This window comes from Gallus gallus, chromosome 38 (genome assembly GCF_016699485.2).
Source record: "Gallus gallus isolate bGalGal1 chromosome 38, bGalGal1.mat.broiler.GRCg7b, whole genome shotgun sequence".
Lineage (NCBI taxonomy): Eukaryota > Metazoa > Chordata > Aves > Galliformes > Phasianidae > Gallus > Gallus gallus.
Window position 1 is genome coordinate 405559 of NC_052569.1, and position 27461 is coordinate 433019.

General features: G+C 64.0%; 2 protein-coding genes across 2 annotated transcripts in view; one reads left to right on the top strand and one right to left on the bottom strand.

Annotated features, from left to right (window-relative positions):
• Positions 1 to 12349, bottom strand: part of SMARCA4 (SWI/SNF related, matrix associated, actin dependent regulator of chromatin, subfamily a, member 4) — a gene marked incomplete at its 5' end in the record, with an annotated part of 63417 nt that extends 51068 nt beyond the window's left edge. The window contains 3 exon segments of the mRNA NM_205059.1: positions 6689 to 6706; positions 9811 to 9846; positions 12320 to 12349. Of these exon segments, the coding sequence (NP_990390.1) occupies positions 6689 to 6706; positions 9811 to 9846; positions 12320 to 12349 (84 nt within the window).
• LOC107050762 (latent-transforming growth factor beta-binding protein 4-like) overlaps positions 53 to 27461 on the top strand; it is a 35405-nt gene continuing 7996 nt past the window's right edge. The window contains exons 1-33 of the mRNA XM_046905092.1: positions 53 to 197; positions 303 to 383; positions 953 to 1111; positions 1216 to 1300; positions 2851 to 3041; positions 3139 to 3254; positions 3345 to 3432; positions 4514 to 4630; positions 5674 to 5844; positions 6559 to 6714; positions 6817 to 6913; positions 7694 to 7872; positions 8497 to 8599; positions 8994 to 9043; positions 13412 to 13548; positions 13598 to 13655; positions 14526 to 14815; positions 15802 to 15898; positions 15981 to 16043; positions 16117 to 16239; positions 17247 to 17411; positions 17993 to 18136; positions 18474 to 18651; positions 18810 to 19010; positions 19697 to 19779; positions 20078 to 20200; positions 21304 to 21429; positions 22457 to 22582; positions 23344 to 23463; positions 24609 to 24734; positions 24813 to 24938; positions 25512 to 25634; positions 26501 to 26632. Of these exons, the coding sequence (XP_046761048.1) occupies positions 1051 to 1111; positions 1216 to 1300; positions 2851 to 3041; positions 3139 to 3254; positions 3345 to 3432; positions 4514 to 4630; positions 5674 to 5844; positions 6559 to 6714; positions 6817 to 6913; positions 7694 to 7872; positions 8497 to 8599; positions 8994 to 9043; positions 13412 to 13548; positions 13598 to 13655; positions 14526 to 14815; positions 15802 to 15898; positions 15981 to 16043; positions 16117 to 16239; positions 17247 to 17411; positions 17993 to 18136; positions 18474 to 18651; positions 18810 to 19010; positions 19697 to 19779; positions 20078 to 20200; positions 21304 to 21429; positions 22457 to 22582; positions 23344 to 23463; positions 24609 to 24734; positions 24813 to 24938; positions 25512 to 25634; positions 26501 to 26632 (3955 nt within the window). The 5' untranslated portion in view covers positions 53 to 197; positions 303 to 383; positions 953 to 1050. The remainder of the gene's footprint in view (positions 198 to 302; positions 384 to 952; positions 1112 to 1215; positions 1301 to 2850; positions 3042 to 3138; positions 3255 to 3344; positions 3433 to 4513; positions 4631 to 5673; positions 5845 to 6558; positions 6715 to 6816; positions 6914 to 7693; positions 7873 to 8496; positions 8600 to 8993; positions 9044 to 13411; positions 13549 to 13597; positions 13656 to 14525; positions 14816 to 15801; positions 15899 to 15980; positions 16044 to 16116; positions 16240 to 17246; positions 17412 to 17992; positions 18137 to 18473; positions 18652 to 18809; positions 19011 to 19696; positions 19780 to 20077; positions 20201 to 21303; positions 21430 to 22456; positions 22583 to 23343; positions 23464 to 24608; positions 24735 to 24812; positions 24939 to 25511; positions 25635 to 26500; positions 26633 to 27461) is intronic.

Genomic DNA, 27461 nt, shown 5'->3' on the forward strand with positions numbered 1-27461 from the left:
CCCTCCAAACCCCCCCCGAACCCCCCCCCGACGACCCCCTCACCCCCCACATCCCACCCCACAGATCTTCATCGACCGCGACCCCACCGTCTTCGCCCCCATCCTCAATTTCCTTCGCACCAAAGAGTTGGACCTGCGTGACGTCAGCCCCTCCCTGCTGCTGCACGAGGCTCAGTTCTACGGCATCACCCCCTTAGGTGACACTTTGGGGGGGGGGGGGCACGGGGACACCATGGGGGGAGGGGGGGTCTGACCCGGTCATCCCCCCCCCCCCCCCCCCCCATGTATTTCTGCCCCCCAAGTTCGCCGCCTGCAGCTACGAGAGGAGTTGGACCGTTCGTCCTGTGGAAGCGTCCTATTTAATGGCTACCTGCCCCCCCCAGGTAAGGGGTCGTGTCCCCCCCCCCACATCCCCCCTCCAGTCAGACATGGGGACAAAGAGGCTGCCACCCCCCCCCAAGACTGTTGTCACCCCCCCCCTTATCATCCCTCCTCTCCAGTCAGATATGGGGACAAAGAGGGTGCCACCCCCCCCCAAAGACTATTACCACCCCCCCCTTATCATCACCCCCCCCCTTATCATCCCTCCTCTCCAGTCAGATATGGGGACAAAGAGGGTGCCACCCCCCCCCCAAAGACTATTACCACCCCCCCCTTATCATCACCCCCCCCCTTATCATCCCTCCTCTCCAGTCAGATATGGGGACAAAGAGGCTGCCACCCCCCCCAAAGACTGTCGTCACCCCCCCCTTATCATCACCCCCCCATCCCCCCTCCAGTCAGATATGGGGACAAAGCGGCTGCCACCCCCCCTGGTACAGCTCTCACCCCCTCCCCCCTCAGACCCCTTCCCACCCCCATCACCCCCCCTTCAAAACCCAGTGACAAACTCATTCCCACCCCCCACTTTCCCCCCCCCCCCCCCCTTCTCACCCCCCCCCCATCATTTCAGCCTTACCCGCCAAACGCCGCAGCCGCCCCGGCGCCCCCTCCCCGCGCCCCCCATCGGACCGCCCCGCCGCCATCCGCCGCAGCCACACCGTGCCCCCCATGCTGCCCCACACCGCCCTGCCGGGACGGCCGTTGGAGGACCGCGCCGCCCCCCCCAGCGGTAGGGACAGCTGACACCGCTTTGGGCCGTGGGGGTGGTCTCACCCCCCCCCCCCCACTCCCCCTTTTGGGTGACGGCGTTGCCCCCCCCCCCCCCCCTTGCAGGAGGTGATGCTGGGATGGTGCGCATTGTTTGCGGCCATCACCATTGGATCGCTGTGGCGTATGCGCAGTTCCTCGTCTGCTACCGGTGAGTGAATTGGGGGGGGGCACCCATGGGTGGCCCCTCATGTCGTACCGTGGTTGGGCGTCACCGGACCGGGCTGTCCAGAGGAGCCACGGGGCGCCATGGGGATGCGAAGGGACCCATAGGGTGCTGTAGGGACCCATAGGGTGCTATAGGGATGTGTAGGGAGCAGTAGGGATGCGAAGAGACCTATAGGGTGCTATAGGGACCCATAGGGTGCTATAGGGATGCGAAGGGACCCATAGGGTGCTATAGGGACCCATAGGGTGCTATAGGGTGCTATAGGGACCCATAGGGTGCTATAGGGATACGAAGGGACCCATAGGGTGCTATAGGGATGCATAGGGAGCAGTAGGGATGCGTAGAGACCCATAGGGTGTGCTATAGGGACCCATAGGGAGCTATAGGGATGCATAGGGAGCGGTAGGGATGCGTAGGGACCCATAGGGTGCTATAGGGATGCTTAGGGACCCATAGGGAGCTATAGGGATGTGTAGGGAGCAGTAGGGATGTGTAGGGAGTAGTAGGGATGCATAGGGACCCATAGGGTACTATAGGGACCCATAGGGTGCTATAGGGACCCATAGGGAGCTATAGGGATGCATAGGGAGCAGGAGGGATGCGTAGGGACCCATAGGGTGTGCTATAGAGACCCATAGGGAGCTATAGGGATGCATAGGGAGCAGGAGGGATGCGTAGGGACCCATAGGGTGTGCTATAGGGACCCATAGGGAGCTATAGGGATGCATAGGGAGCCATGGAGACCCATAGGGACCCAAAGGGACTCGTAGAGATGCATAGGGTGCCATAGGGAGCCATAGGAACCCGTAGGGTATGATAGGGATGCGTAGGGAGCCATAGAGATGCATAAGGAGCCATAGGAACCCGTAGGGTATCATAGGGATGCATAGGGAGCCATAGGGATGCATAGGGAGCCATGGAGACCCATAGGGACCCAAAGGGGACCCATAGAAATGCATAGGGTGCCATAGGGAGCCATAGGAACCCGTAGGGTATGATAGGGATGCACAGGGAGCCATAGAGATGCGCAGGGAGCCATAGGGATGCATAGGGAGCCATAGGGATGCATAGGGAGCCATACGGATGCATAGGGAGCCATGGAGACCCATAGGGACCCAAAGGGACCCGTAGAGATGCATAGGGTGCCATAGGGAGCCATAGGGTGCTATAGGGATGCATAGGGAGCCATAGGGTGCTATAGGGATGTGTAGGGAGCAGTAGGGATGCATAGGGACCCATAGGGTGCTATAGGGATGCCATAGGGAGCAGTAGGAATGCGTAGGGACCCATAGGGTGCTATAGGGATGCATAGGGACCCATAGGGTGCCCGGATGGCCCCAATCCAACCTTGGAGTTTGGATTCCATCCACCCCTTTCTGACCACCTCCGTCGGGACCCATGGACCCCACCCCACACAGCCAACTGCCCATCCGCTCAGCAGCCCATCCATCCTTCACCCCCGGCCCCCTCCAACCGAGAGGGAGGGACGCCTTGAAGGGCCGACCCCCCCCTCCGTGTCCCCCCGCCCCAAGGTTGAAGGAGACCTCGGGGTGGCAGCAGACCTTCTCCAGCCCCCGCTTGGATTGGCTGATCGAACGCGTGGCCCTCAACGCCAAAGTGTTGGGGGGCCCTTTGGGTGACCACGACAAGATGGTGGCGGCCGCGTCCTGCAGCGAAATCATCCTCTGGGCACTGCGAGCCGACGGCAACGGCAGCGAGATCGGTGGGTTGGGGGGCACCCGTGGGGGTCGGGGGAGGGGGGACAGCGCTGCCCCCAAAGGGCATCCGATGAGGTTGGGGGTGGGGGGGGTCTCTTCCAGGCGTCTTCCATTTGGGCGTCCCATTGGAAGCTCTCTTCTTTGTGGGCAACCAGTTGATCGCCACCAGCCACACCGGCAAGATCGGGGTCTGGAATGCTGTCACCAAACATTGGCAGGTGGGTGAGGAGCCCCCCCACCCCATTGTTGGGGAGGGGGTGATGGGAGGAGGTGAGGGGGTGGGCTTCACCTGCTCGGCTCCGCTGTAGGTTCAGGACGTGGTCCCCATCAACAGCTACGATGCTGCCGGCACCTTCCTGCTGCTCGGGTGCAATAACGGCTCCATCTACTACGTGGGTGAGAGTTGGGGGTCTGTTGGTGGGATTTGGGGGTCTCCAATGGGCTCTGGGGGGCCATCAGTGGTCTTCGGGGGGCCATCAGTGATCTTTGGGGGTCTCTGAAGGGCTTTGAGGGTCCTTCAGTGGTCTTTGGGGGTCTCCAGTGGGCTCTGGGGTTCCGTCAGTGGTCTCTGGGGGGCCATCAGTGGTCTTTGGGGGTCTCTGAAGGGCTTTGAGGGTCCTTCAGTGGTCTTTGGAGACCTCCAAGTGGTCTTTGGGGGTCCATCAGTGGTCTTTGGGGGTCCGTCAGTGGTCTTTGGGGGTCCGTCAGTGGTCTTTGGGGGGCTATCAGTGGTCTTCGGGGGTCCATTAGTGGTCTTTGGGGGTCTCTGAAGGGCTTTGAGGGTCTTTCAGTGGTCTTTGGGGGCTTCCAAGTGGGCTCCTGGGGTCCGTCAGTGGTCTTTGGGGGGCCATGAGTGGTCTTTGGGGGTCTCTGAAGGGCTTTGAGGGTCTTTCAGTGGTCTTTGGGGGCCTCCAAGTGGGCTCCTGGGGTCCGTCAGTGGTCTGTGGGGGTCCGTCAGTGGTCTTTGGGGGGCCATGAGTGGTCTTCGGTGGTCCATTAGTGGTCTTTGGGGGTCTCTGAAGGGCTTTGAGGGTCCTTCAGTGGTCTTTGGGGGCCTCCAAGTGGGCTCCTGGGGTCCGTCAGTGGTCTTTAGGGGTCTTCGAAGGGCTTTGGGGTTCCAGCAGAGGACTCTGGGGGTCTCCAAAGGGCTTTGGGTTTGGTCAGTGGTCTGCAGGGGTCTCTGGGGGGAGGGGGGTCCATTAATGTTCTTTTGTGGTTCATCATTGGTTTTTGGGGGGTCTCCAAAGACTTTCGGGGGTCCATTGGTGGGCTTTGGGGTTCCATCAGTAGTCTGTATGGGTCCCCAGTGATCTCGGGAGGTCTCCAGAAGGATTTGGGGGACCCATCGGTGCTCTTTGGGGGGTCTCCACAGAACTCTGGGGGACCCCCGGCCCACCCGTCCTTGTTGCCCCCAGGGACAGCGGGGGGTGACCCGTGGTGACAATCCCCCCCCCCCCCCCCCCTCCTCCCCCCCCAGATGTGCAGAAGTTCCCACTGCGCATGAAGGACAACGACCTCCTGGTGACGGAGCTCTACCGGGACCCCTCCGAGGACGCCGTCACCGCGCTCAGCGTCTACCTCACACCCAAGAGCAGTAAGGGCCACCTTGTCCCCTCCACAGCCACCTTGTCCCCTCCACGGCCACCTTGTCCCCTCCAGGGCCACCTTGTCCCCTCCAGGGCCACCTCAGCACCTCCAGGGCCACCTTGGTTCCTCTATGAGGTCCTCGGCACCTCCAGGGCCACCTTGTCCCCTCCAGGGCCATCTCAGTACCTCCACGAGGTCCTCATCACCTCCAGGGCCACCTTGTCCCCTCCAGGACCACCTTGGTTCCTCTATGAGGTCCTTGGCACCTTCATGAGGTCCTCACCACCTCCAGGGCCACCTCGGTACCTCCACGAGGTCCTCGGCCCCTCCAGGGCCACCTTGTCCCCTCCAGGGCCACCTCAGTACCTCCACGAGGTCCTCATCACCTCCAGGGCCACCTCGGTACCTCCATGAGGTCCTTGTCACCTTCAGGGCCACCTTGTCCTCTCCAGGACCACCTTGGCTCATCCATGAGGTCCATGTCACCTCCAGGAGGTTCCATGTCACCCACTGGAGATCCTTATCCCCTCCAGGGCCACCTCGGCACCTCCATGAGGTCCTCATCATCTCCGGGGCCACCTTGGCACCTCTATGGGCTCCTTGTCACCTTTAGGATGTCCTTGTCACCTCCGCAAGGTCTTGGTCTCCCAAAGGACATCCCCACCACCACCAGAAGGTCTTCCTCCCACCTCCTGGTGTACCCGTGGAGGACCTTGTCACCCCGTGGAGGACCATGGCCTATCTAGCCTGGTCCTTGTCACCCCATGGGGGACCTTGTCACCCCGTGGAGGACCTTGTCACCCCATGGGGGACCTTGTCACCCCGTGGAGGACCTTGTCACCCCGTGGAAGACCATGGCCCATCTCCTAGCCTGATCCTTGTCACCCCATGGAGGGCCTTGTCACCCCGTAGATGTCCCCATTACCCTCTTTGGGGTCCCCATCTTATCTCCTTGTCCAAGTCCCCCCCACCCCACCCACACACACATCATGACACAGCAGCACTTTTGGGGCCAAGAAAGGACCTTTTAGGGTCTCCAATGCCCTCCAGGTGACAGTGGCAACTGGATCGAGATCGCCTACGGCACCAGTTCGGGTGTGGTGCGGGTGATTGTGCAGCACCCCGAGACGGTGGGCTCGGGACCCCAACTCTTCCAGACCTTCACCGTGCACCGCAGCCCCGTCACCAAGATCATGCTGTCAGAGAAGCACCTCATCTCAGGTGGGTGACAGCTGGGGGGGTCCCAAGGCCTTTGGTGGGGTTCATCGGTGGGCTTTGGGGGTCCCTCCGTGGTCTGCGGGGATCTCCAGAAGGATTTGGGGGTCTTACGGTGGTCTGTAGGGCACCACGGTTGGGCTTTGGGGGTCTCCAATGGGCTTTGGGGGTCCTTCAGTGGTCTGCGGGGATCTCCAGAAGGATTTGGGGGTCTATCGGTGTCTGTAGGGCACCGTGGTTGGGCTTTGGGGGTCTCCAATGGGCTTTGGGGGTCCTTCAGTGGTCTGCGGGGATCTCCAGAAGGATTTGGGGGTCTTTCGGTGGTCTGTAGGGCACCACGGTTGGGCTTTGGGGGTCTCCAATGGTCTTTGGGGTCCACCAGTGGTCTTAGAGGCTCTCAGAAGTGCTTTGGGGGCCCCTTGGTTTTTTCTGTGGGGGTCTCTGAAAGGCTTTGGGGGTCCCCAAAGGGATGTAGGGGTCTGTCAGTGGTCTTTGGGGGTCTCCAGTGGTCTTTGGGGGTCTCCAATGGTCTTTGGGCGTCATTGGGAGTCTCCAGTGGTCTTTGGGGGTCTCCAGTGATCTTTGATGCTCTCCAATGGTCTTTGGAGCTCTCCAACGTCCTTTGGGGCTCCCCGAAGTCCTTTGCGGGTCCAGCTGTGACCTTTTGGGGTCTTCAAATGATCTTCGGGATCCAACCCCCCCCCCCATCCCCCTCCCCAGTGTGTGCCGACAACAACCACGTCCGGACCTGGACGGTGACCCGGTTCCGTGGGATGATCTCCACCCAACCCGGTTCCACCCCGTTGGCGTCCTTCAAGGTCTTGGCTTTGGAAGACCTTGACGGCCACGCCGGCTGCGCCGCCGGCACCGACATCGGTAGGGGGGCACCGGGATGGGGAGGGGGATCCCACCGGGATGTGGGGGAGGGAGGGGGGGGTTTATGGGCTCTGAGTGCCCCCCACCCCATGGTGCGGATAGGACCCTTTGGGGAGCGGGACGACCAGCAGGTCTTCATCCAGAAGGTGGTGCCCGACGCGTGCCAGGTCTACGTCCGGCTCTCGTCTACCGGCAAGAGGTAAAAAGGGGGGGGGTTGGGGGTCCCCGTTGGGGTTTGGGGTTCTACTAATGGGATTTGGGGGGTCCTGATGGGATTTGGGGTTCCCCAGGGGGGGATTTGGGGTTCTACCAAAAGGATTTAGGGGTCCCAATGGGATTTGGGGGTTCTACTGATGGGATTTAGGGGTCCCCAGTGGGAGATTTTGGGTTCTACCAATGGGATTTGGGCATCCCATTGGGATTTGGGGTTCCCTGTTGGTGTTTGGGGCTCTACCCGATGGGATTTGGGGTCCCCTGTTGGGATTTGGGGCTCTACCTGATGGGATTTGGGGTTCCCCGTTGGGATTCAGGGCTCTATCAATGGAATTTGGGGTTCCCTGTTGGGATTTGGGGTTCTACTGATGGGATGTAGGGGTCCCCAGTGGGAGATTTTGGGTTCTACCTATGGGATTTGGGGATCCCATTGGGATTTGGGATTCCCTGTTGGGGTTTGGGGCTCTACCTGATGGGATTTGGGGGTCCTAATGGAATTTGGGGTTCCCTGTTGGGATTTGGGGTTCTACTGATGGGATGTAGGGTTCCCTGTTGGGATTTGGGGTTCTACTGATGGAATTTGGGGATCCCAGTGGGATTCGGGGTTCCCCATTGGGATTTGGGGTTCTACCACCGGGATTCGTGGGTCCCGATGAGATTTAGGTTTCTACCAACCGGCTTTGGGGTTTCTTGATGGGAATTCGGGTTCCACCATTGGGATTTGGGTTTCCCCATTGGGATTCGGGGTCCCCCCCGTTCCTTGTAGGGTCTGTGAGGTTCGTGCCGTGGACGGGTCGGCCATCACGGCCTTCACGGTCCACGAATGCGAGGGATCGCGGCGCGTTGGGTCACGGCCGCGCCGGCGCCTGCTGACCGGGCACGCCAACGGCAGCCTGCAGCTCTGGGACCTCAGCACCGCCATGGAGATGGGGGGCAGACCCCAAGGTACCGCTGCCCCACAGCAGCTGTCCCACCTGCCCCATAGCCGAGGTCCCGTAGCGGTGTCAACGTAGCGGTGGTTCCAAAATGGCGGCCCTATTGTGAAGGGCCCATAGTGGGGGTTCCAAAATGGCGGCCCTATTGTGGAGGGCCCATAGTGGGGGTTCCAAGATGGCGGCCGTATTGTGAAGGGCCCATAGTGGGGGTTCCAAAATGGTGATCCCATAGAGATGGTCCCAAAATGGTGGCCCTATAGTAATGGTCCCATAGTGGGGGTTCCAAGAGGGCGGCCCCACTGTGGTGGTCCCATATTGGTGGTCCCAAAATGGTGGCCCTATAGTAATGGTCCCATAGTAGGGGTTCCAAGATGGCGGCCCCACTGTGGTGGTCCCATAGTGGTGATCCCAAAATGGCGGCCCTATAGTGGTGGTCCCATAGTGGGGGTTCCAAGATGGCGGCCCCACTGTGGTGGTCCCATAGTGGGGGTCCCAAAATGGCGGCCCTATAGTGGTGGTCCCAAAATGGCGCCCCCATAGTGGTGGTCCCACAGTGGTGGTCCCCACGGTGTCCCCCATAGCGCTGCCCCCCCATTGTCCCCCCCCGCTGTCCCCTCACTGCCCCCCCCCCCAGAGCCGGGGGTTCCGTCCCCCCAGGAGCTGCTGCAGCAGTTGGAGCACTGCGATCTGCTCGGCCCCACGGCCCCCCCGGGACCCCCCCACGGACCCCCCCTCAGGTACCAACCCCAGTTGGGCCCCCCCCCCCAGTTTAGGTCTCTTTCTTCCCCCCCCCCCCCCCTTTTTGTCTCTTTCTGCCCCCCCCCAACTTTGGGTCTCTTTCTGCCCCCCCCACATTTTGGTCTCTTTCTGCCCCCCCCCCCAATTTTAGTCCCTTTCTCCCCCCCCCCCCAACTTTGGGTCTCTTTCTGCCCCCCCTCAATTTTAGTCTCTTTCTGCCCCCCCCCCCCAAATTTGCTCTTATTTCCCCCAGATTCGGCTCTCTCCCCGCCCCCCCCCCCACTTTTAAGCCTTTCCCCCCCAATTTTGAGCCCCCCCCCCACTTTATATGCCCCCCCCCTTCAAATAACCCCCCCATTCTAACACCCCCCCCCCCCCGTTCTCTCTCTGCAGCCCCCACAGCCCCGATGCCGCCGCCCCCCCCCACGAGAAACCCCCCCATTGCGGAGGGGGGGAACACCGCCCCCCCCCCGCCCCCCCTTCGCCCCCCCTCCCCCCGCCCCCCCCCGCCCCCCCCACCTTCGTGGAGCGCTGCCAGGAACTCGCCCGCGCCCACCCCCCTCCCCTCCCCCCCCACCCCCGCCCCCCCCCCCCATCGCAGCGGGGGGGGCACAGGGGGTCAAACGTTGCCCCCCCCCCACCCCAAGCCGAAGGGGTCCCATTGACCCCATTGCTGACCCCCAGGGCACGGCTGAGCGAGACCTCGTTCTGAGGGGGGGGGCGTTGGGGGGGCATTAATGGGGGGGTGTTGGGGTGGGGGGGGGTATTAAATGGGGGGAATTAAGTGGGGGGCATTGGGGTGGGGGGGGCGTTAGGGGGGGGCGTCGGGGTGGGGGGGGCATTGGGGGGCATTAATGGGGTGGGTGTTGGGGTGAGGGGGGGCATTGGGGGGCATTAAAGAGGGGGCATTGGGGTGGGGGGGCATCAAGGGGGGGGCGGGGGGGGCATTGGGGTGAGGGGGTCGTTGGGGGAGGGGGGGCATTAAAGGGGGGGCATTAAGGGGGGCATTAAAGGGGGCCATTGGGGTGGGGGGGGGGCATTGGGGTGAGGGGGGCATTAAGGGGGGGCATTGGGGTGGGGGGGGCATTAAGGGGGGCATTAAAATGGGGCATTGGGGTGGGGGGGCGTTACGGGTGGGGGGAGCTGTGCCTTTTTTTGGGGGGGGGGGCATTGGGGTGTCCGTGTGCCTTTTGGGGGGGCTCTTGAGGGGTACTTGAGCCCTTTTTTTGGGGGGGGGGCCCGGGGGGATCTTTGTGCCTTCATTTTTTGGGGGGGGGGGGGGGACACGGGGGGGTCTTTGGGTCTATTTGTTGGGGGGGTACTGAGGAGGGGTTCCTGTGCCTTTAAGGGGGGGTCTCTGTGCCTTATTTGGGGGGAGGGGGGGTAATTTTGGGGACAGTCTTCACTTTTGGGGATCCCCCCCCCAATTCTGGGGGGGTTTCTCTATTATGGAGGGGGGGGGGGTTTCCATTGCCCCCCCCACGCCCCCCCCCCACTGAGGTTTAGGGGATGTGGGGGGGGTATCTCAGGGAGCAGGGGGAGCTTTGGGGGCCCCTATGGGGTTTTTGGGGTTCCCCCCCGCCCCCCTTTTTTGGGGGTGGGTTCTGGGGGGGCTCCTGTCCCCATTCTGTCACCTTAATGGAGTTTTGGGGGGGGTGGGGGGGGGGGTTTGGCCCCTGGGGGGGTCACAATGAATTGCACTGAACCATCCGACCGCAGCGCTGTGTCTTTGTTGGGGGGTCCCCTATGGGGTCCTATGGGGTTTTGGGGGTCACCTATGGGGTCTCTATGGGGTTTGGGGGGGTCTCTGTGGGGTCCTATGGAGTTTTGGGGGTCTCTATGGGTTTTGGGGGGGTCTCTTTTGGGTCCTGTGGGTCTCTATGGGGTTTTGGGGCTCACCTATGGGGTCTCTATGGGGTTTGGGGGGGTCTCTGTGGGGTTTGGGGGTCCCCTGTTGTGTCTCTGTGGGGTTTTGGGGGTCTCCTCTGAGGGTCTCTGGGTTCCCATGAGTCTCTGTGGGGTTTGGGAATGCCTATGGGGTCTCTATAGGGTGTGGGGATGCCTATGGGGTCTCTATGGGGTCTCTATGGGGTTTGAAGTTCTCTCTGGGCTTCCTATGGGGTCCTGTGGGTCTCTATGGGGTGTGGGGCCACCTATGGGGTCTCTGTGGGGTTTGGGGGGGGTCTCTATGGGGTCCTATGGGTCTCTGTGGGGTTTGGGGATCCCCTGTTGTGTCTCTGTGGGGTTTGGGGGTCCTCTGTGGGATCTCTATGGGTCTCTATGGGGTGTGGGGCCTCCTACGGGGTCTCTGTGGGGTTTTGGGGGGTCTCTATGGGGTCCTATGGGTCTCTGTGGGGTTCCCGATGTCGGGGGGGGGTTGGGGGGGTCCCAGGCGGTGCCTCCCGCGGCGCCGCGCGCTTTCCGGGTGACGTCACCCCGGGGCGGGGGCCCTCAGCGGGGCCTCTATGGGGTGGGGGGGGGGTTGGGGCCCTATGGGGCGGGGGTGGTGACGGTGGGGGGGCTGCGGGGGGGGTCCCGCTGTCCTCGCGTGTCCCCGCTGACCCACAGCCCCACGGTGGCCCCACATCCCGTTGTCCCCACAGCCCACTGACCCCACAACATCCCCATATCCTACTGACCCACATCCCACTGTCCCCATATCCCAAATGTCCCCACATCCCAATGTCCCCATTGACCCCATACCCCACTGACCCATATCCCGTTGTTCCCACATCCCGATGTCCCCATACCCCACAGCTCCACATCCCATTGTCCCCATTGACCCCACACCCCAATGTCCCCATACCCCCACGTCCCCATTGACCCCATACCCCACAGCCCCACATCCCACTGACCCCACATCCCAATGTCCCCATTGACCCCATATCCCACTGACCCATATCCCGTTATTCCCACATCCCACTGTCCCCATACCCCACTGACCCACATCCCATTGTCCCCATTGACCCCACACCCCACAGCCCCACATCCCACTGTCCCCACTGACCCCATACCCCCACGTCCCCATTGACCCCATACCCCACAGCCCCACACCCCAATGTCCCCCATCGCATTGTCCCCAATGACCCCATACACCACAGCCCCACATCCCAACATCCCCACATCCCATTGTCCCCATTGACCCCGTACCCCACAGCCCCACACCCCATTGTCCCCATTGCCCCCACGTCCCCATTGACCCCATACCCCACAGCCCCACATCCCATTGTCCCCATTGCCCCACGTCCCCATTGGCCCCATACCCCGCAGCCCCACATCCCAACATCCCCACACCCCACTGTCCCCATTGCCCCCCATCCCCCCCACAACCCCCCCACCCCCTCCCCTCCCTCCGTTCCCACGCTCTCCCTCCGCCCCCCCCCCCCCCCCACGGCCGTCCCCACGCCCCTCCTTCCCCCCCCCCCCCGCCCCAAACCCCACCCCATAACCCCACCCCCTATGGGGGGGTCCCACCCCCCCGTTCCCATCCCCTGGCCATGGCCCCTCTCCCGCTGCTGCTCTTCGCGGCGCTCTCCGCCGCTTCCTCGCCCCCCCCGGACCCCCCCCCGGCCCCGGGACCCCCCCCCGGCCCCCCCCCCGGCCCCCCCCCGTACCCCCCCCGCCTCCGCGTGCACTTCGGGTGCCGCGCTCGTTGCGGGCCGGGGGGGGGGGAGAACTGCGGGGCGGGGGGGGGGGAGGGAAATAACGGGGGTCCCAATCGGGGGGGGCCCGGAGGGTGCGGGGGGGGGGGGAGGAACGGCACCGCCGTGCTGGAGAGAGGGGGGAGCGCGGGGGGGGGCGTCAGACTGCGTGAGTGCGGGGAGGGGGGGGGGGGGGGCGGAAACGGGGCGAGGAATGGGGCGGGGGGGGGGGGATGGGGAGGAGTGGGACGGGGGGGGGGGGGGCGATGGGGGGCAATGAGGGGGATGGGGGGCAATGGGGGGCAATGGGGGGTAATGGGGGGAGGAATAGGGGTGGGGGGCAATGGGGGGGATGGGGAGGAATGGGGCTGGGGGGCAATGGGGGGAGGAATAGGGTGGGGGGGTGAGGGGGGCAATGGGGGCCAATAAGGGGGAGGAGTAGGGTGGGGGGGCTGGAGGGGATGGGGGAATGGGGGGCAATGGGGGGAGGAATAGGGTGGGGGTGATGGGGGGCAGTGGGGCTTAAGGGGGGGTGGGGGGGGAATGGGGGGCAATGGGGGGAGGAATAGGGCAGGGATGGATGGGGGGCAGTGGGGGGTGATGGGGAGACGAATAGGGCTGGGGGGGTGATGGGGGGCAATGGGGGTATGGGGAGGAATGGGGCTGGGGGGCAATGGGAGGAGGAATAGGGTGGGGGTGATGGGGGGCAGTGGGGGGCAATGGGAGGAATGGGGCAGGGATGGATGGGGGGCAGTGGGGCTGAGGGGGGGGTTGGGGGTTGATGGGGGGTGCAGGGGGGGGATGGGGGGCAATGGGGATTGGGGGTTATGGGGTGGGGGGGTTGGTGGCATTGAGGGGGTTAATGAGGGGTTATGGGGGGATATGGGGTGGTGGGGGACAGTGGGGGGGGATGGGGGGCACGGGGGGGGGGTGGGGGTTTGGGGAAGTAATGGGGTGGGGGGGCTTATGGGGTGTAGGGGGTTAATGGGGGGGTGATGGGGGGGGGGGGGGGAGCATTCCCTGCTCTGCACCATGAGCTCATCCCCCCCCCCCCCCCCCCCAGTCTGAATGGGTGCAGTAAGGGGGGGGGGTGGGGGGTGGGCGCAGGATGGGGGGGTCCCAACGTGTGCCCCCCCCCCCCCCCCCTCAATCTCCTCCATCCCCCCCCAGGTCTGTGCCCCCTTCTGTGCCGCAATGGGGGGGTCTGCGCCCGCCCCGATTCCTGTCTGTGCCCCCCCGGCTTCACTGGGAAGTTCTGCCACCTCCGCGCCCCCCCCGGGGTCACTCCCGGCCCCCCCCCTTCTCCGGCGTCGCCCCCCCTCCCCCCCCCCCAGGGACCCCCGGGGCGCTCCGCAGCCCCTCAGCCGCTCCGTCTACACACTGCCCATCGCCAACCACCGCACCGAGCGCGACGGTGAGACCCCAAAGGGGACCCCAATAATAGACCCCATACGGGACCCCTATGTGAGACCCCAAAGGGGACCCCAATAATAGATCCCATAGGGGACCCCTATATGGGACCCCAAAGGGAACCCCAATAATAGACCCCAAAGGGGACCCCTATGTGAGACCCCAATAGGGGACCCCTATGTGAGACCCCAAAGGGAACCCCAAAGGGAACCCCAATAATAGACCCCATACGGGACCCCTATGTGAGACCCCAAAGGGGACCCCTATATGAGACCCCATAGGGGACCCCAATAGGAGACCCCAAGAACAGACCCCAATGTGGGACCCCTATATGAGACCCCAATTGCCCCCCCCATTCCCCCCCCCCCACCCCAATTGTCCCCTCAATTCCCCCACCCTCCCATCCCCCCAACTCCCCCCCTGCCCCCCTCCCCCAATTCCCCCCCATTCCCCCCCCATTCCCCCCCCCTCCTGTCCTCCCAATTGCCCCCCCAACTCCCCCCCGCCCCCCCCAATTGCCCCCCCTGACCCCCTGCCCCCCCCAATTCCCCCCCTCCTCCCCCCCCAATTCCCCCAATTGCCCCTCCCAACTCCCCCCCTGCCCCAATTGCCCCCCCATTCCCCCCTGCCTCCCCCCCAATTGCCCCCCCCAACTCCCCCCCTGCCCCCCCCTATCGCCCCCCCTGACCCCCTTCCCCCCCCCAATTCCCCCCCTCCTCCCCCTCCAATTCCCCCAATTGCCCCCCCCCATTCCCCCCCCAATTCCCCAACTCCCCCCCTGCCCCCCCCCTTAACCGCCCCCCCCCGACCCCCTGCCCCCCCCAGTTGCCCCCCCCGACCCCCAATTGCCCCCCTGACCGTCTGCCCCCCCCAGGCGTTCTGTCCGAGGTGACGGTCCACGTCCACCACCCCCCCGACGCCTCCGTCACCATTCACCGCGTGGAGCGGCTGCGGGACGACGACGACGACGGGGATCCGGAGGGGGGGGGAGGGGGGGGGGGGGACGACACCGAAGGGGGGGGGCGGCACCGGGGAGGGGGGGGCGATTTCGGGCCCCCCCCCCGCGTGTTGGCACAGAACCGCCCCCAACTGCCCGGGGAGCGCAACGGCTTCGGCCCCACTGCGGGCTTTGGGTACTGCTTCAACAGCGTCACCGACGGAGAGGTGGGGGCGGGGGGGGCGGGGGGATATGGGGGGGTTATGGGGTTGGGGGTTATGGGGGGGTTATGGGGACGTGGGGGGTTATGGGGTTTGGGGTTATGGGGGGGAATGGGGGGGTTATGGGGGGGTTATGGGGTTTGGGGTTATGGGGGGTTATGGGGACATGGGGGGGTTATGGGGTTTGGGGTTATGGGGGGGTTATGGGGGGGAATGGGGACATGGGGGGCTTATGGGGTTTGGGGTTATGGGGGGGTTATGGGGTTGTGGGGGCATGGGGGGGAATGGGGACATGGGGGTTATGTGGTTTGGGGTTATGGGGGGGAATGGGGACGTGGGGGGATTATGGGGTTTGGGGTTATGGGGGGGTTATGGGGTTGTGGGGGCATGGGGGGGAATGGGGACATGGGGGGGTTATGGGGTTTGGGGTTGGGGGGGCATGGGGATGTGGGGGGGAATGGGGACATGGGGGGGTTATGGGGGGGTTATGGGGTTTGGGGTTGTGGGGGGGTTGTGGGGGGGGTTGGGGGGGCATGGGGGGGAATGGGGACGTGGGGGGGAATGGAGACATGGGGGGGAATGGGGACATGGGGGGGTTATGGGGGGGTTATGGGGATGTGGGGGCATGAGGGGGAATGGGGACGTGGGGGGGAATGGGGACATGGGGGGGTTATGGGGGGGTTATGGGGTTTGGGGTTATGGGGGGATTATGGGGATGTGGGGGAATGGGGAGAATGGGGACATGGGGGGGTTATGGGGTGGTTATGGGGTTGTGGGGTTGGGTGGGGGTTGTGGAGTTGGGAGTCATTGGGGTGGGGGTCATTGGGGTCATGGGGCCATTGGGGTCATTGGGGTGGGGGTCATTGGGGTCATGGGGTCATTGGGGCCATTGGGGTCATTGGGGTGGGGGTCATTGGGGTCACTGGGGTCGTGGGGTCATTGTGGTGGGGTTGCAGTGTCAGTGACCCCCCCCCCCCCCCCCCCCTTTGCAGTGCAGCTCCCCTCTGCCCGGCCTGCGCACACAGCACGTCTGCTGCCGGGGGGGCGGCGCCGCCTGGGGGGTGCACGAATGTCAGCCCTGCAACCCCGGTATGCGCCCATGGGGGGGACCCCCAAACTGGGGGGGGGGGGGGGGGGGCTCAGTTTTAACCCCCCCCCAATCCCCCCCCAGGGGACGCCCCCGCTGTAGAGCCGTGCCCCAAAGGCTTCCGCCGCGCCAATGGGAGCTGTGTGGGTGAGTGAGGGGTCTTTGGGGGGGGGTTGGGGGGGGATTTGGGGTGCTGAGCCCCCCCCCCATATGCTGACAGATGTGGATGAGTGCCGGGAGGGGGGGCTGTGTCAGAACGGGGTGTGCAGTAACAGCCCCGGCAGCTTCGCCTGTCTGTGCCATGAGGGGTTCATCCTCGACTCGTCCCGGAGCAGCTGCATCTGTGAGGGGGGCCGGGGGGGGGGGGGGGGGGGAGTGGGGTGGGGTTGGAGTTGGGATTGGGATTAGGGTGGAGGTGGGGGTGGGGTTGGGGTGGGGTTGGGGTGGGATTGGGATTGGGATTAGGGTGGGGGTGGGGTGGGATTGGGGTTGGGATTAGGGTGGGGTTGGGGATGGGGTGGAGTTGGGGATGGGATTGGGATTGGGGTGGGGTTGGGATTGGGGTGGAATTGGGGTGGGGTTGTGGTGTAGTTGGGGATGGGATTGGGATTGGGGTGGGGTTGGGATGGGATTGGGATGGGATGGGATGCAATGGGATGGGATGCAATGGGATGGGATGCAATGGGATCCAATGAGATGGGATCCAATGGGATGGGATGGGATGGAGTGGGATCCAAAGGGATGGGATCCATTGGGATGGGATGCAATGGGATGGGATGGAGTGGGATCCAATGGGATGGGATCCATTGGGATGGGATGCAGTGGGACACAATGGGATGGGATGGAGTGGGATCCAATGAGATGGGATCCAATAGGATGGGATGCAATGGGACACAATGGGATGGGATGGAGTGGGATCCAAAGGGATGGGATCCATTGGGATGGGATGCAATGGGATGGGATGGAGTAGGATCCAAAGGGATGGGATCCATTGGGATGGGATGCAATGGGATCCAATGAGGTGGGATCCATTGGGATGGGATGCAATGGAATGGGATGGGATGGGATGGAGTGGGATGGGATGAAATGGGATGGGATGGGATGGGATGGGATGGGATGGAGTGGGATGGGATGGGATGGGATCCAAAGGAATGGGATGCAATGGGATGGGATGGGATGGGACCCAATGGGATGCAGTGGGATGGGATGGAGTGGGATGGGATGGGATGCAATGGGATGGGATGGGATGGGATGGGACCCAATGGGATGCAGTGGGATGGGACGGATCCTCACTGGGACACGATGGGAGGGGTTGGCCGCCCCCCCCCCCCCCTTCTGCCCCCCCCGCAGCCCACCAGGTGCTGTCGGAGGCGAAGGCTCCGTGTTTCCGGGTGCTGCGGGACGGGCGCTGCGCTCTGCCCACCCTACGCAACATCACCAGGCAGATCTGCTGCTGCAGCCGCGTCGGGAAGGCCTGGGGGAGGGACTGCCTGCGCTGCCCCCCATACGGCTCCGGTCAGACCCCACAGCAGCACTCAGAGCCCGAAGGAACCCCATAAGAATCCTCTGACCCCCATAAGATCGCTCAGACCCCATAAGATTCGCTCGGATCCCATAGCGGCCCTCAGACCCCATAGGAACCCTCAGACCCCATAAGAACTCTCAGACCCCATAGGAACCTTCTAACCCCATAAAAACCCCATAAGATCCCTCAGACCCCATAAGATCCCTCAGACCCCATAAGAACCCTCAGACCCCATAGGAACCCCATAGGATCTCTCAGACCCCATAGGATCCCTCAGACCCCCATAGGATCCCTCAGACCCCATCGGATCCCTCGGCCCCCATAAGAACCCTCAGACCCAATGGGATTCTGGTGCTTCCAATGGGATTTCGGGTCTCCCTGACGGAATTCTGTGGATCCCAATGGGATTTCCAAAGGGATTCGTGGTTCCCGATGGGATTTCTGGGTTCCCAATGGGATTTCTGGGTTCCCGATGGGATTCGTGGGTTCCCAATGGGATTTCTGAGCCCCCTGGATGGGATTTGTGCCCCTGTCGTGTTTGGGGTTCTGACCCCCCCCCCCCCATACACAGAGGGTTTCCACGAGATCTGCCCCGCCGGGGCGGGCTATCACTACTCCGCCTCCGACCTGCGCTACAACGCCCGGCCGCTGGGGGCGCTGTTGCCCCGCGTCCCCCTCAGCCGCCCCCGCGCCACCGCCCGCCCCCACGGCGTCTGTGAGTGTCACCACCCCCCCCCCCCCCGTGTCACCCCAATGGCACCCCCGTGTCACCACCCCCCCCCCCGTGTCACACATCAGTGTCCCCAATGGCACCCCAATGGAACTCCTGTGTCCGCCCCATTGTCACCCCCCAATGTCACCCATCATTGTCCCCAATGACACCCCCCAATGTCACCCCTCCATTGTCACCTCCCAATGTCACCCCCCCATTGTCACCCCCCAACGTCACCCATCACTGTCTCCAATGACACCCCCCAATGTCACCCCCCCATTGTCACCCCCAATGTCACCCATCAGTGTCCCCATTGCCACCCCCCAATGTCACCCATCAGTGTCCCCAATGCCACCCCCCAATGTCACCCCCCCGTTGTCACCCCCCCGTGTCACCCCCGTCACCCCAATGTCACCCCCCCGCCTCAATGTCACCCCATTACCACCCATGAATGTCCCCATCGTCACCCCCCGACGTCACCCCCACTGTCACCCCCATCACCCCAATGTCACCCATGAGTATCCCCAATGTCACCCTCTGCCACCCCCGACGTCGCCCCCCATCCCCTTCATGTCACCCCATTGTCACCCCCAACGCCACCCCGATGTCACCCATGGGTGTCCCCACTGTCCCTCCAACGTCACCCCACTGCCACCCCCCCCTCTCTGCCCCACAGCACAACGGAGACCCCCACAGCTGCCCCCCAGCCGCCCCCCCCCCCATCACCAGGATGTCACCGCCTGTCACCCAGCTGCCACCGCGCGTCCCTGAAGTGCCACCACGGGTCATCGAAGTGCCACCGCGGGTCCCTGAAGTGCCACCGCGGGTCATCGAAGTGCCACCGCGGGTCATCGAAGTGCCACCGCGGGTCCTTGAGGTGCCACTGTGTGTCCCCAAAGTGCCACTTTGTGCCCTCCTGTGTCCCCAAAGTGCCACCGTGTGTCCCTCAGGTGTCACTTTGTGCCCTCCTGTGTCCCCAAAGTGCCACTTTATGCCCTCATATGTCCCCAAAGTGCCACTGTATGTCCCCAAAGTGCCACTTTATGCCCTTATATGTCCCCAAAGTGCCCCTGTGTGTCCCTGAGGTGTCACTTTGTGCCCTCATATGTCCCCAAAGTGCCACTATGTGCCCTTATATGCCCCCAAAGTGCCACTCTGTGACCCCAAAGTGCCACTTTATGCCCTTATATGTCCCCAAAGTGCCACTTTGTGCCCTTATATGTCCCCAAAGTGCCACCATGTGTCCCCAGAGTGCCACTTTCTGCCTCTATATGCCGCCAAACTGTCACCGTGTGTCCCCAAAGTGCCACTGTATGTCCCCAAAGTGCCACTTTGTGCCCTCATATGTCCCCAAAGTGCCACCGTGTGTCCCTGAGGTGTCACTTTGTGCCCTCATATGCCCCCAAAGTGCCCCTCTGTGCCCCCCAGGTGCCACTTTGCACCCTCATATGTCCCCAAAGAGCCACTTTGCGCCCTCCTGTGTCCCCAAAGCGCCCCCGTGTGTCCCTGAGGCATCACTTTGTGCCCTCGTATGCCCCCAAAGTGCCCCTCTGTGCCCCCCAGGTGCCCCCCCCCGGCCCAGAGGTGGTCATTGTGCCGCGCCCCACCCAAGGGCTGCAGGGCCCCCCCCCCCACACCGCTGCCAGGTGGGAGCACCGCGGCGGTCACTGCGCGCGTCTGCACGCGTGTCCCGTTCCACGTGTGTGCCCGTGGCGTGTGCATGGCTGCTGCGTGTGTCTGCGGGTGCACGCCGGGGCAGCTGCACGCATGCACGGTTGCATGCGCGGTCACACGCGTGCATGACGGCACCGCGGGGCGGTCGCAGGCGTGCCCAGCTGCACGCGTGTGGGGCGACACGTGCGTGCCCGCCTGCCCGCCTGCATGCGCGGGGTTGCACACGCGTGTGCAGTCGCAGGCACAGTGCATTGTGGCCCTGCGTTGCAGCCGGGGTGTGCGAGCGGAACCCGCAGCTGTGTGGGCCGGGGCGCTGCGTGCCGCGTGGCGGCGGCTACACGTGTGTGTGCCACAACGGCTTCTGGCTCAGCACGCAGGGCACGCACTGCATCGGTGAGTGCTGCCCCCCGCACAGCCCCCCCTGCACACAACACCACCCCCCCGCACCCACCCCCCTGTGCCCCCATGCACCCGTCCCTCCATGCACCCACCCATGCACCCACCCCCCCTGCACCCACCTCCCCACCCCCCCATGCACCCGTCCCTCCATGCACCCACCCGTGCACCCACCCCCCCTGCACCCACCTCCCCACCCCCCCATGCACCCAACCATCCCCCCCAGCACCCCCCACCCACGTGCCCACCCCCCCATGCACCCACCTCCCCATGCCCCCTCCCCCCCACTGCACCCATCTCTCCGTGCCCCCATGCACCCATCCCTCCATGCACCCCCCCATGCACCCCCCCCCCTGCACCCACCTCCCCATCCCCCCCAGCACCCCCCACCCACGTGTCCACCCCCTCATGCACCCATCCCTCCATGCACCCCCCACCCACGCGCCCACCCCCCCATGCACCCCCCCACGCCCCCAGCTCTCCGTGCACCCCCCCCATGCACCCACCCCTCTCCCCCTTTGTCCACCCACCTCCCCATGCATCCAATCTACTCCCCTTCTCTCCTCCCTCCCACCCCTCCCTCCCTCCACCTCTCCCTCCATTCCTCCCTCCTTCCTTCCCTCTCTCCTTTCTTCCTTCTCTCCCTCCCTCCCTTTCTCCCTCCCTTCCTTCCTCTTTCCCTCCCCGCATCCCTCCCTCTCTCCCTCCCTCTCCCTCCCTTCCTTCCTCCCTCTTCTCCCCCTCTCCTTCCTCCCATCCCTTCCTCCGTTCCTCCCTCCGTCCCTCTCTCTCTCCATCCTTCCCTCTCTCCTTCCTTCTCTCCCTCCATTCCTCCCTCCCTCCCTCTGTTCTTTCTTCTCTCTCTCCTTTCTTCCCTCCCTCCCTTTCTCCCTCCCTTCCTTCCTCCCTCTTCTCCCCTTCTCTCCTCCTTCCCTCCCTCCCTCTCCTTCCTTCTCTCTCTCCTTTCTTCCCTCCCTCCCTTCCTTCCTCCCTCTTCTCCCCTTCTCTCCTCCCTCCGCCCATCCCTCCCTCTCTCCATCTCTCCCTCCACCCCTCCTTCCTTCCCCCTTCCCCCCCCCAACACCCCGTGACCCCCCCAGACGTGGATGAGTGCCGCCGCAGCCCCCTCCCCTGCTCCCACGGCCGCTGTGAGAACACGGTGGGCAGCTTCCGCTGCGTCTGCAACGCCGGGTACCGACCCGGCAGCGCCGGCACCGACTGCCATGGTCAGAACCGGGGGGGGAAGGGGGGGCATCGTGGGGTGGGGTGGGATTGGATGGGATGGAGACATCATGGGGATGGGATGGGGTGGGGTGGGGTGGGGGTGGGGGTGGGGATGGGGTGGGATGGGATGGGGATGGGGATGGGATGGGATGAGATTAGGGTAGGGGATGGGATGGGATAGGATGGGATGGGGGTGGGGATGGGGTGGGATGGGGTGGGATGGGATGGGATGGGATGGGATGGGATGGGGATGGGGATGGGGATGGGGATGGGGATGGGATGGGATTAGGGTAGGGGATGGGATGGGATGGGGGTGGGGATGGGGTGGGATGGGGTGGGATTGGATTGGATGGGATGGAGACATCATGGGGATGGGATGGGGTGGGGTGGGGGTGGGGGTGGGGTGGGATGGGATGGGATGAGGATGGGGATGGGATGGGATGAGATTAGGGTAGGGGATGGGATGGGATAGGATGGGATGGGGGTGGGGATGGGGGTGGGATGGGGTGGGATGGGATGGGATGGGATGGGATGGGGATGGGGATGGGGATGGGATGGGATTAGGGTAGGGGATGGGATGGGATGGGGGTGGGGATGGGGTGGGATGGGGTGGGATTGGATTGGATGGGATGGAGACATCATGGGGATGGGATGGGAATGGAGATGGGGTGGGATGGGATGGGGATGGGGTGGGATGGGATGAGATAGGGACATGATAGGGACACAATGGGGACACGATGGGGTTGGGATGGGATGTGATGGGGACACGCTGGGGTTGGGATGGGATGGGGATGGGACACAATGGGGTTGGATGGGATGGGATGGGATGAGGACATGCTGGGGTTGGGATGGGATGGGACACAGTGGGGTTGGGATGGGATGGGATGGGATGGGATGGGACACAATGGGGTTGGGATGGGATGGGACGGGATGGGATGGGATGGGATGGGACACAATGGGGTTGGGATGGGATGGGACGGGATGGGACACAATGGGGCCGGGGCCGGGACGATGCTGTGCTAATGGCAGATGTGGATGAGTGCGCCCAAAGCCCCCCGCCGTGCGCCCACGGCCGCTGTGAGAACCTCCCCGGCTCCTTCCGCTGCGTCTGCAACGCGGGGTTCCGCTCCGCCACGCATGGGGGGCACTGCGAGGGTGAGGTGGGGGCGGGGGGGGCTGCGGCACGGCGCCGTCGTCTCTGTGGGGTCATCGTGTCCGTGGGGTCATCGGTCATGGGGTCATTGTGTCCGTGGGGTCATTGTGTTAATGGGGTCATCATCTATGGGGTCACTGTGTCCGTGGGGTCATCAGTCATGGGGTCATTGTGTCCGTGGGGTCATCGGTCATGGGGTCATTGTGTCTGTGGGGTCATCATCTATGGGGTCATCGTGTCCATGGGGTCATCATCTATGGGGTCATCGTGTCCATGGGGTCATCAGTCATGGGGTCACTGTGTCCATGGGGTCACTTTGTCCATGGGATCATCATGTCCATGGGGTCATCATCTATGGGGTCACTGTATCCATGGGGTCATTGTGTCTGTGGGGTCATCATCTATGGGGTCATTGTGTCCATGGGGTCATCATCTATGGGGTCACTGTGTCCATGGGGTCATCGTGTCCATGGGGTTATCATCTATGGGGTCATCGTGTCCATGGGGTCATCAGTCACGGGGTCACTGTGTCCATGGGGTCATCATCTATGGGGTCACTGTGTCCGTGGAGTCATCATGTCCGTGGGGTCAGCAATCATGGGGTCATCACCTATGGGGTCATCACCTATGGGGTCATCACATCCATGGGGCCACCATCTGTGGGCTCATCCTTGGCGTCGCCATCCACACACCAACCACCCACGGAGTTCCCCCCCCCCCATGACCACCCCCCACCCCATTACCGCCCCGGCGGTCCCCACAGACATCAACGAATGTGAGACCCCCACCGCGTGCCCCGGCCAGGAGTGCCTCAACACCCCCGGCTCCTTCCAGTGCCGCCCGTGCCCCGATGGCTTCCAGCTGCGCCACGGCCGCTGTGCAGGTAACCCCCACCCCCCCACCCCATTGCCACCCCCCATCCCATCTCCACCCCCCCAACACCACCAATACCACCCCTCATCCCATCACCACCCCCACCCCATTGCCACCCCCCACCCCCAACGCCACCCCCCCAACACCACCCCTCCAACACCACCCCCACTCCATTGCCACCCCCCCATCCCATCTCCACCCCCCCAACACCACCAATACCACCCCTCATTCCATCACCCCCCCCACCCCATTGCCACCCCCCCCATCCCAATGCCACCCCCATCCCATCAACACCCCCACCTCATTACCACCCCCATCCCTTTGCCATCCCCCACCCCAATGCCACCCTCCAATCCCATCACCACCCCCCATCCCAATTGCACCCCTCACCCCATTGCCAACCCCCCACCCCAACACCATCCCCCACCCTGTTGCCAACCCCCCACCCCAATGCCACCCTCCAATCCCATCACCACCCCCCATCCCAATTGCACCCCTCACCCCATTGCCAACCCCCCACCCCAACACCATCCCCCATCCCTTTGCCACCCCCCCATCCCAACACCACCCCCATCCCATCAATACCCCCACCTCATTATCACCCCCCACCCCATTGCCACCCCCCCATCCCAACACCACCCCCCCACCCCAACGCTACCCCCCATCCCAATTGCACCCCCCACCCCATTGCCCACCCCATTGCCAACCCCCCACCCCAACGCCACCCCCCAATCCCATCACCACCCCCCGTCCCAATTGCACCCCTCACCCCATTGCCAACCCCCCACCCCATCACCACCCCCCACCCTGTTGCCAACCCCCCACCCCAACGCCACCCCCCACCCCGTTGCCACCCCCCCATCCTAATGCCACCCCCCCACCCCAACGCTACCCCCCATCCCAATTGCACCCCCCACCCCATTGCCCACCCCATTGCCAACCCCCCACTCCAACGCCACCCCCCAATCCCATCACCACCCCCCACCCCATCGCCACCCCCCCACCCCAACGCCACCCCCCAATCCCATCACCACCCCCCACCCCGTTGCCAACCCCCCACCCCAACGCCACCCCCCACCCCGTTGCCACCCCCCCATCCTAATGCCACCCCCCCACCCCATCACCCCCCGCCCCCCTCCCCGCCTCCCCCCATAGATGTGGACGAATGCTCCTCTGCTGCTCCATGCGGTCCCCGCGGCCGCTGCACCAACACCGAGGGCTCCTTCCTCTGCCAATGCCAACGTGGTTACCGGGCGGCCGCCGCCGGCGCGCCGTGTGAAGGTGAGGGACGCCTCGGGGACCCCCCCTCCGTGTCACCCCCCCCTTAACCGCCCACCCCCCCTTTGGTGTCCCCCGTAGATGTCAATGAGTGCCTGGAGGGCGACTTCTGCTTCCCCCACGGCGAATGCCTCAACGCGGACGGCTCCTACCGCTGCCTCTGCGCTCAGGGCTACGCCGCCGCCCCCGATGGCACCGCCTGCCGCGGTCTGTCTGTCCCCGACCCCACTGCTGTCCCCTCAATGCCACCCCTTCCCGTCCCCACCCCCCCCGTATATCCCATGGTGGTTCCAGCCCCCCCCTGTGGTCCCCGTCCCGCTGTTGGGTCCATATGGCCGTCCCGTCCTCGGCACCATCCCGGTGCCATTCACAGCACCAATCCCAGTCCCGATCCCAGACCCATTCCCACCCCAATCCCATCCCAACCCCACCCCAATCCCAATCCCAATCCCACCCCACCCCACTCCCACCCCACCCCACCCCACTCCCACCCCAATCCCAATCCCACCCCATCCCCACCCCAATCCCAACCCCACCCCAATCCCATCCCATCCCCACCCCAATCCCACCCTAATCCCCACCCCAATCCCAATCCCACCCCAATCCCAATCCCATCCCCACCCCAATCCCAATCCCAACCCCAACCCCACCCCAACCCCACCCCAATCCCAATCCCAATCCCAATCCCAACCCCACCCCATCCCCACCCCAATCCCAACCCCACCCCAGCCCCCATCCCAGCCTCACCCCCCCCCCCCACTTCCCCCCCCGACCCCCCAGACGTGGATGAGTGCAGCCGTGGGGATGTTTGTGAGGGCGGCCGCTGCGTCAACACCGACGGCGCCTTCGAGTGCCACTGCCCGGCGGGGTTCCGATCCGACAGCGCACGGAAACGGTGCACGGGTGAGGATGGGAGTGGGGTGGGGTGGGGTGGGGTGGGATTGGGGTGGGGATGGGATTGGGGTGAGGATGGGAGTGGGGTGGGGTGGGGATGGGGTGGGGTGGGGATGGGGTTGGGATTGGGATTGGGGTAGGGATGGGATTGGGGTGAGGATGGGAGTGGGGTGGGGTGGGATTGGGGTGGGGATGGGATTGGGGTGAGGATGGGAGTGGGGTGGGGTGGGGTGGGATTGGGATTGGGATTGGGGTGGGGATGGGATTGGGGTGAGGATGGGAGTGGGGTGGGGTGGGATTGGGATTGGGATTGGGATTGGGGTGGGGATGGGATTGGGGTGGGGTGGGATTGGGATTGGGGTGGTGTTGCGGTGGGGTTGGGAGTGGGGTGGGGTTGCAGTGGGATTGGGATTGGGGTGGGGTTGCGGTGGGGTTGGGGTTGGGGTGGGGATGGGATGGGATTGGGATTGGGGTGGGGATGGGGTGGGATTGGGATTGGAGTGGGGATGGGATTGGGGTGGGATGGGATTGGGGTGGGATTGGGATTGGGGTGGGATGGGATTGCGATGCGATTGGGATTGGGGTGGGATTGGAATTGTGGGAATGGGGTGAGATTGCAACGGGACTGGGAATGGAATTGGGATGGGATGGGGATGGGATTATTATGGGATGGAGATGGGGATGGCATCAGGATTGGGATGGGGATGAGATGGGATGGGGATGGGGATGGAGATGGGGATGGGGATGGGAATGAGATGGGATGGGATTTAGGAACGGGATTGAGATGGGATGGGGATGGAGATGGGGATGGGGATGGGGATGGGATTGGGGAAGGGACGAAGACCCCACGGTCTGGGCCGTTCCTGACCCCACAGATGTGGATGAGTGCCAGGAGCACGGGCCGAGGCTGTGTGGGGCGCAGCGCTGCCAGAACATCCCGGGGTCGTTCCGCTGCGTCCCCGAATGCCCCCCCGGGTACCGACTGCGGGACAGCGGGGAGTGCGAGGGTGAGTGGGGTAACCCGGCCGTGGGGTTGGGGTTCAATGGGGCTACACAATGGGGTTGGGATGGAGATGGACATTGGGGACCATTCCGTGGGGTTGGGGTTCAATGGGACCACTCCAGTGAGGACCCCAATGGACATTCCATGGGGTCAGTAGGACCACACAATGGGGTTAGGATGGAGGTGGACCCCAATGCCCATTCTATGGGGTTGGGGTTCAATGGGATCACTCCAGTGGGGATCCCAATGCCCATTCCATGGTTTTGGGGTTCAATGGGACCACTCCAGTGGGGACCCCAATGCCCATTCGATGGGATGGGATTGAGTGGGACCACACGATGGGGTTGGGATGAAGATGGACCCCAATGCCCACTCCATGGGGTCGGAGTTCAATGGGACCACCCCAGTGGGGACCCCAATGCCCATTCCATGGTTTTGGGGTTCAATGAGACAACCCCAGTGGGGACCCCAATGCCCACTCTATGGGGTCGGGGTTCAGTGGGACCACTCCAATGGAGACCCCAATGTCCATTCGATGGGATGGGGTTGAGTGGGACCGCACAATGGGGTTGGGATGGAGATGGACCCCAATGCCCATTCCATGGGGTCGGGGTTCAATGAGATCACTCCAGTGGGGACCCCAATGCCCACTCCATGGGGTTGGGGTTCAATGGGATGACCCCAATGAGGACCCCAATGCCCATTCCATGGTTTTGGGGTTCAATGGGACCACTCCAGTGGGGACCCCAATACCCATTCCATGGGGTTGGGCTTGAGTGGGACCGCACAATGGGGTTGGGATGAAGACGGACCCCAATGCCCACTCCATGGAG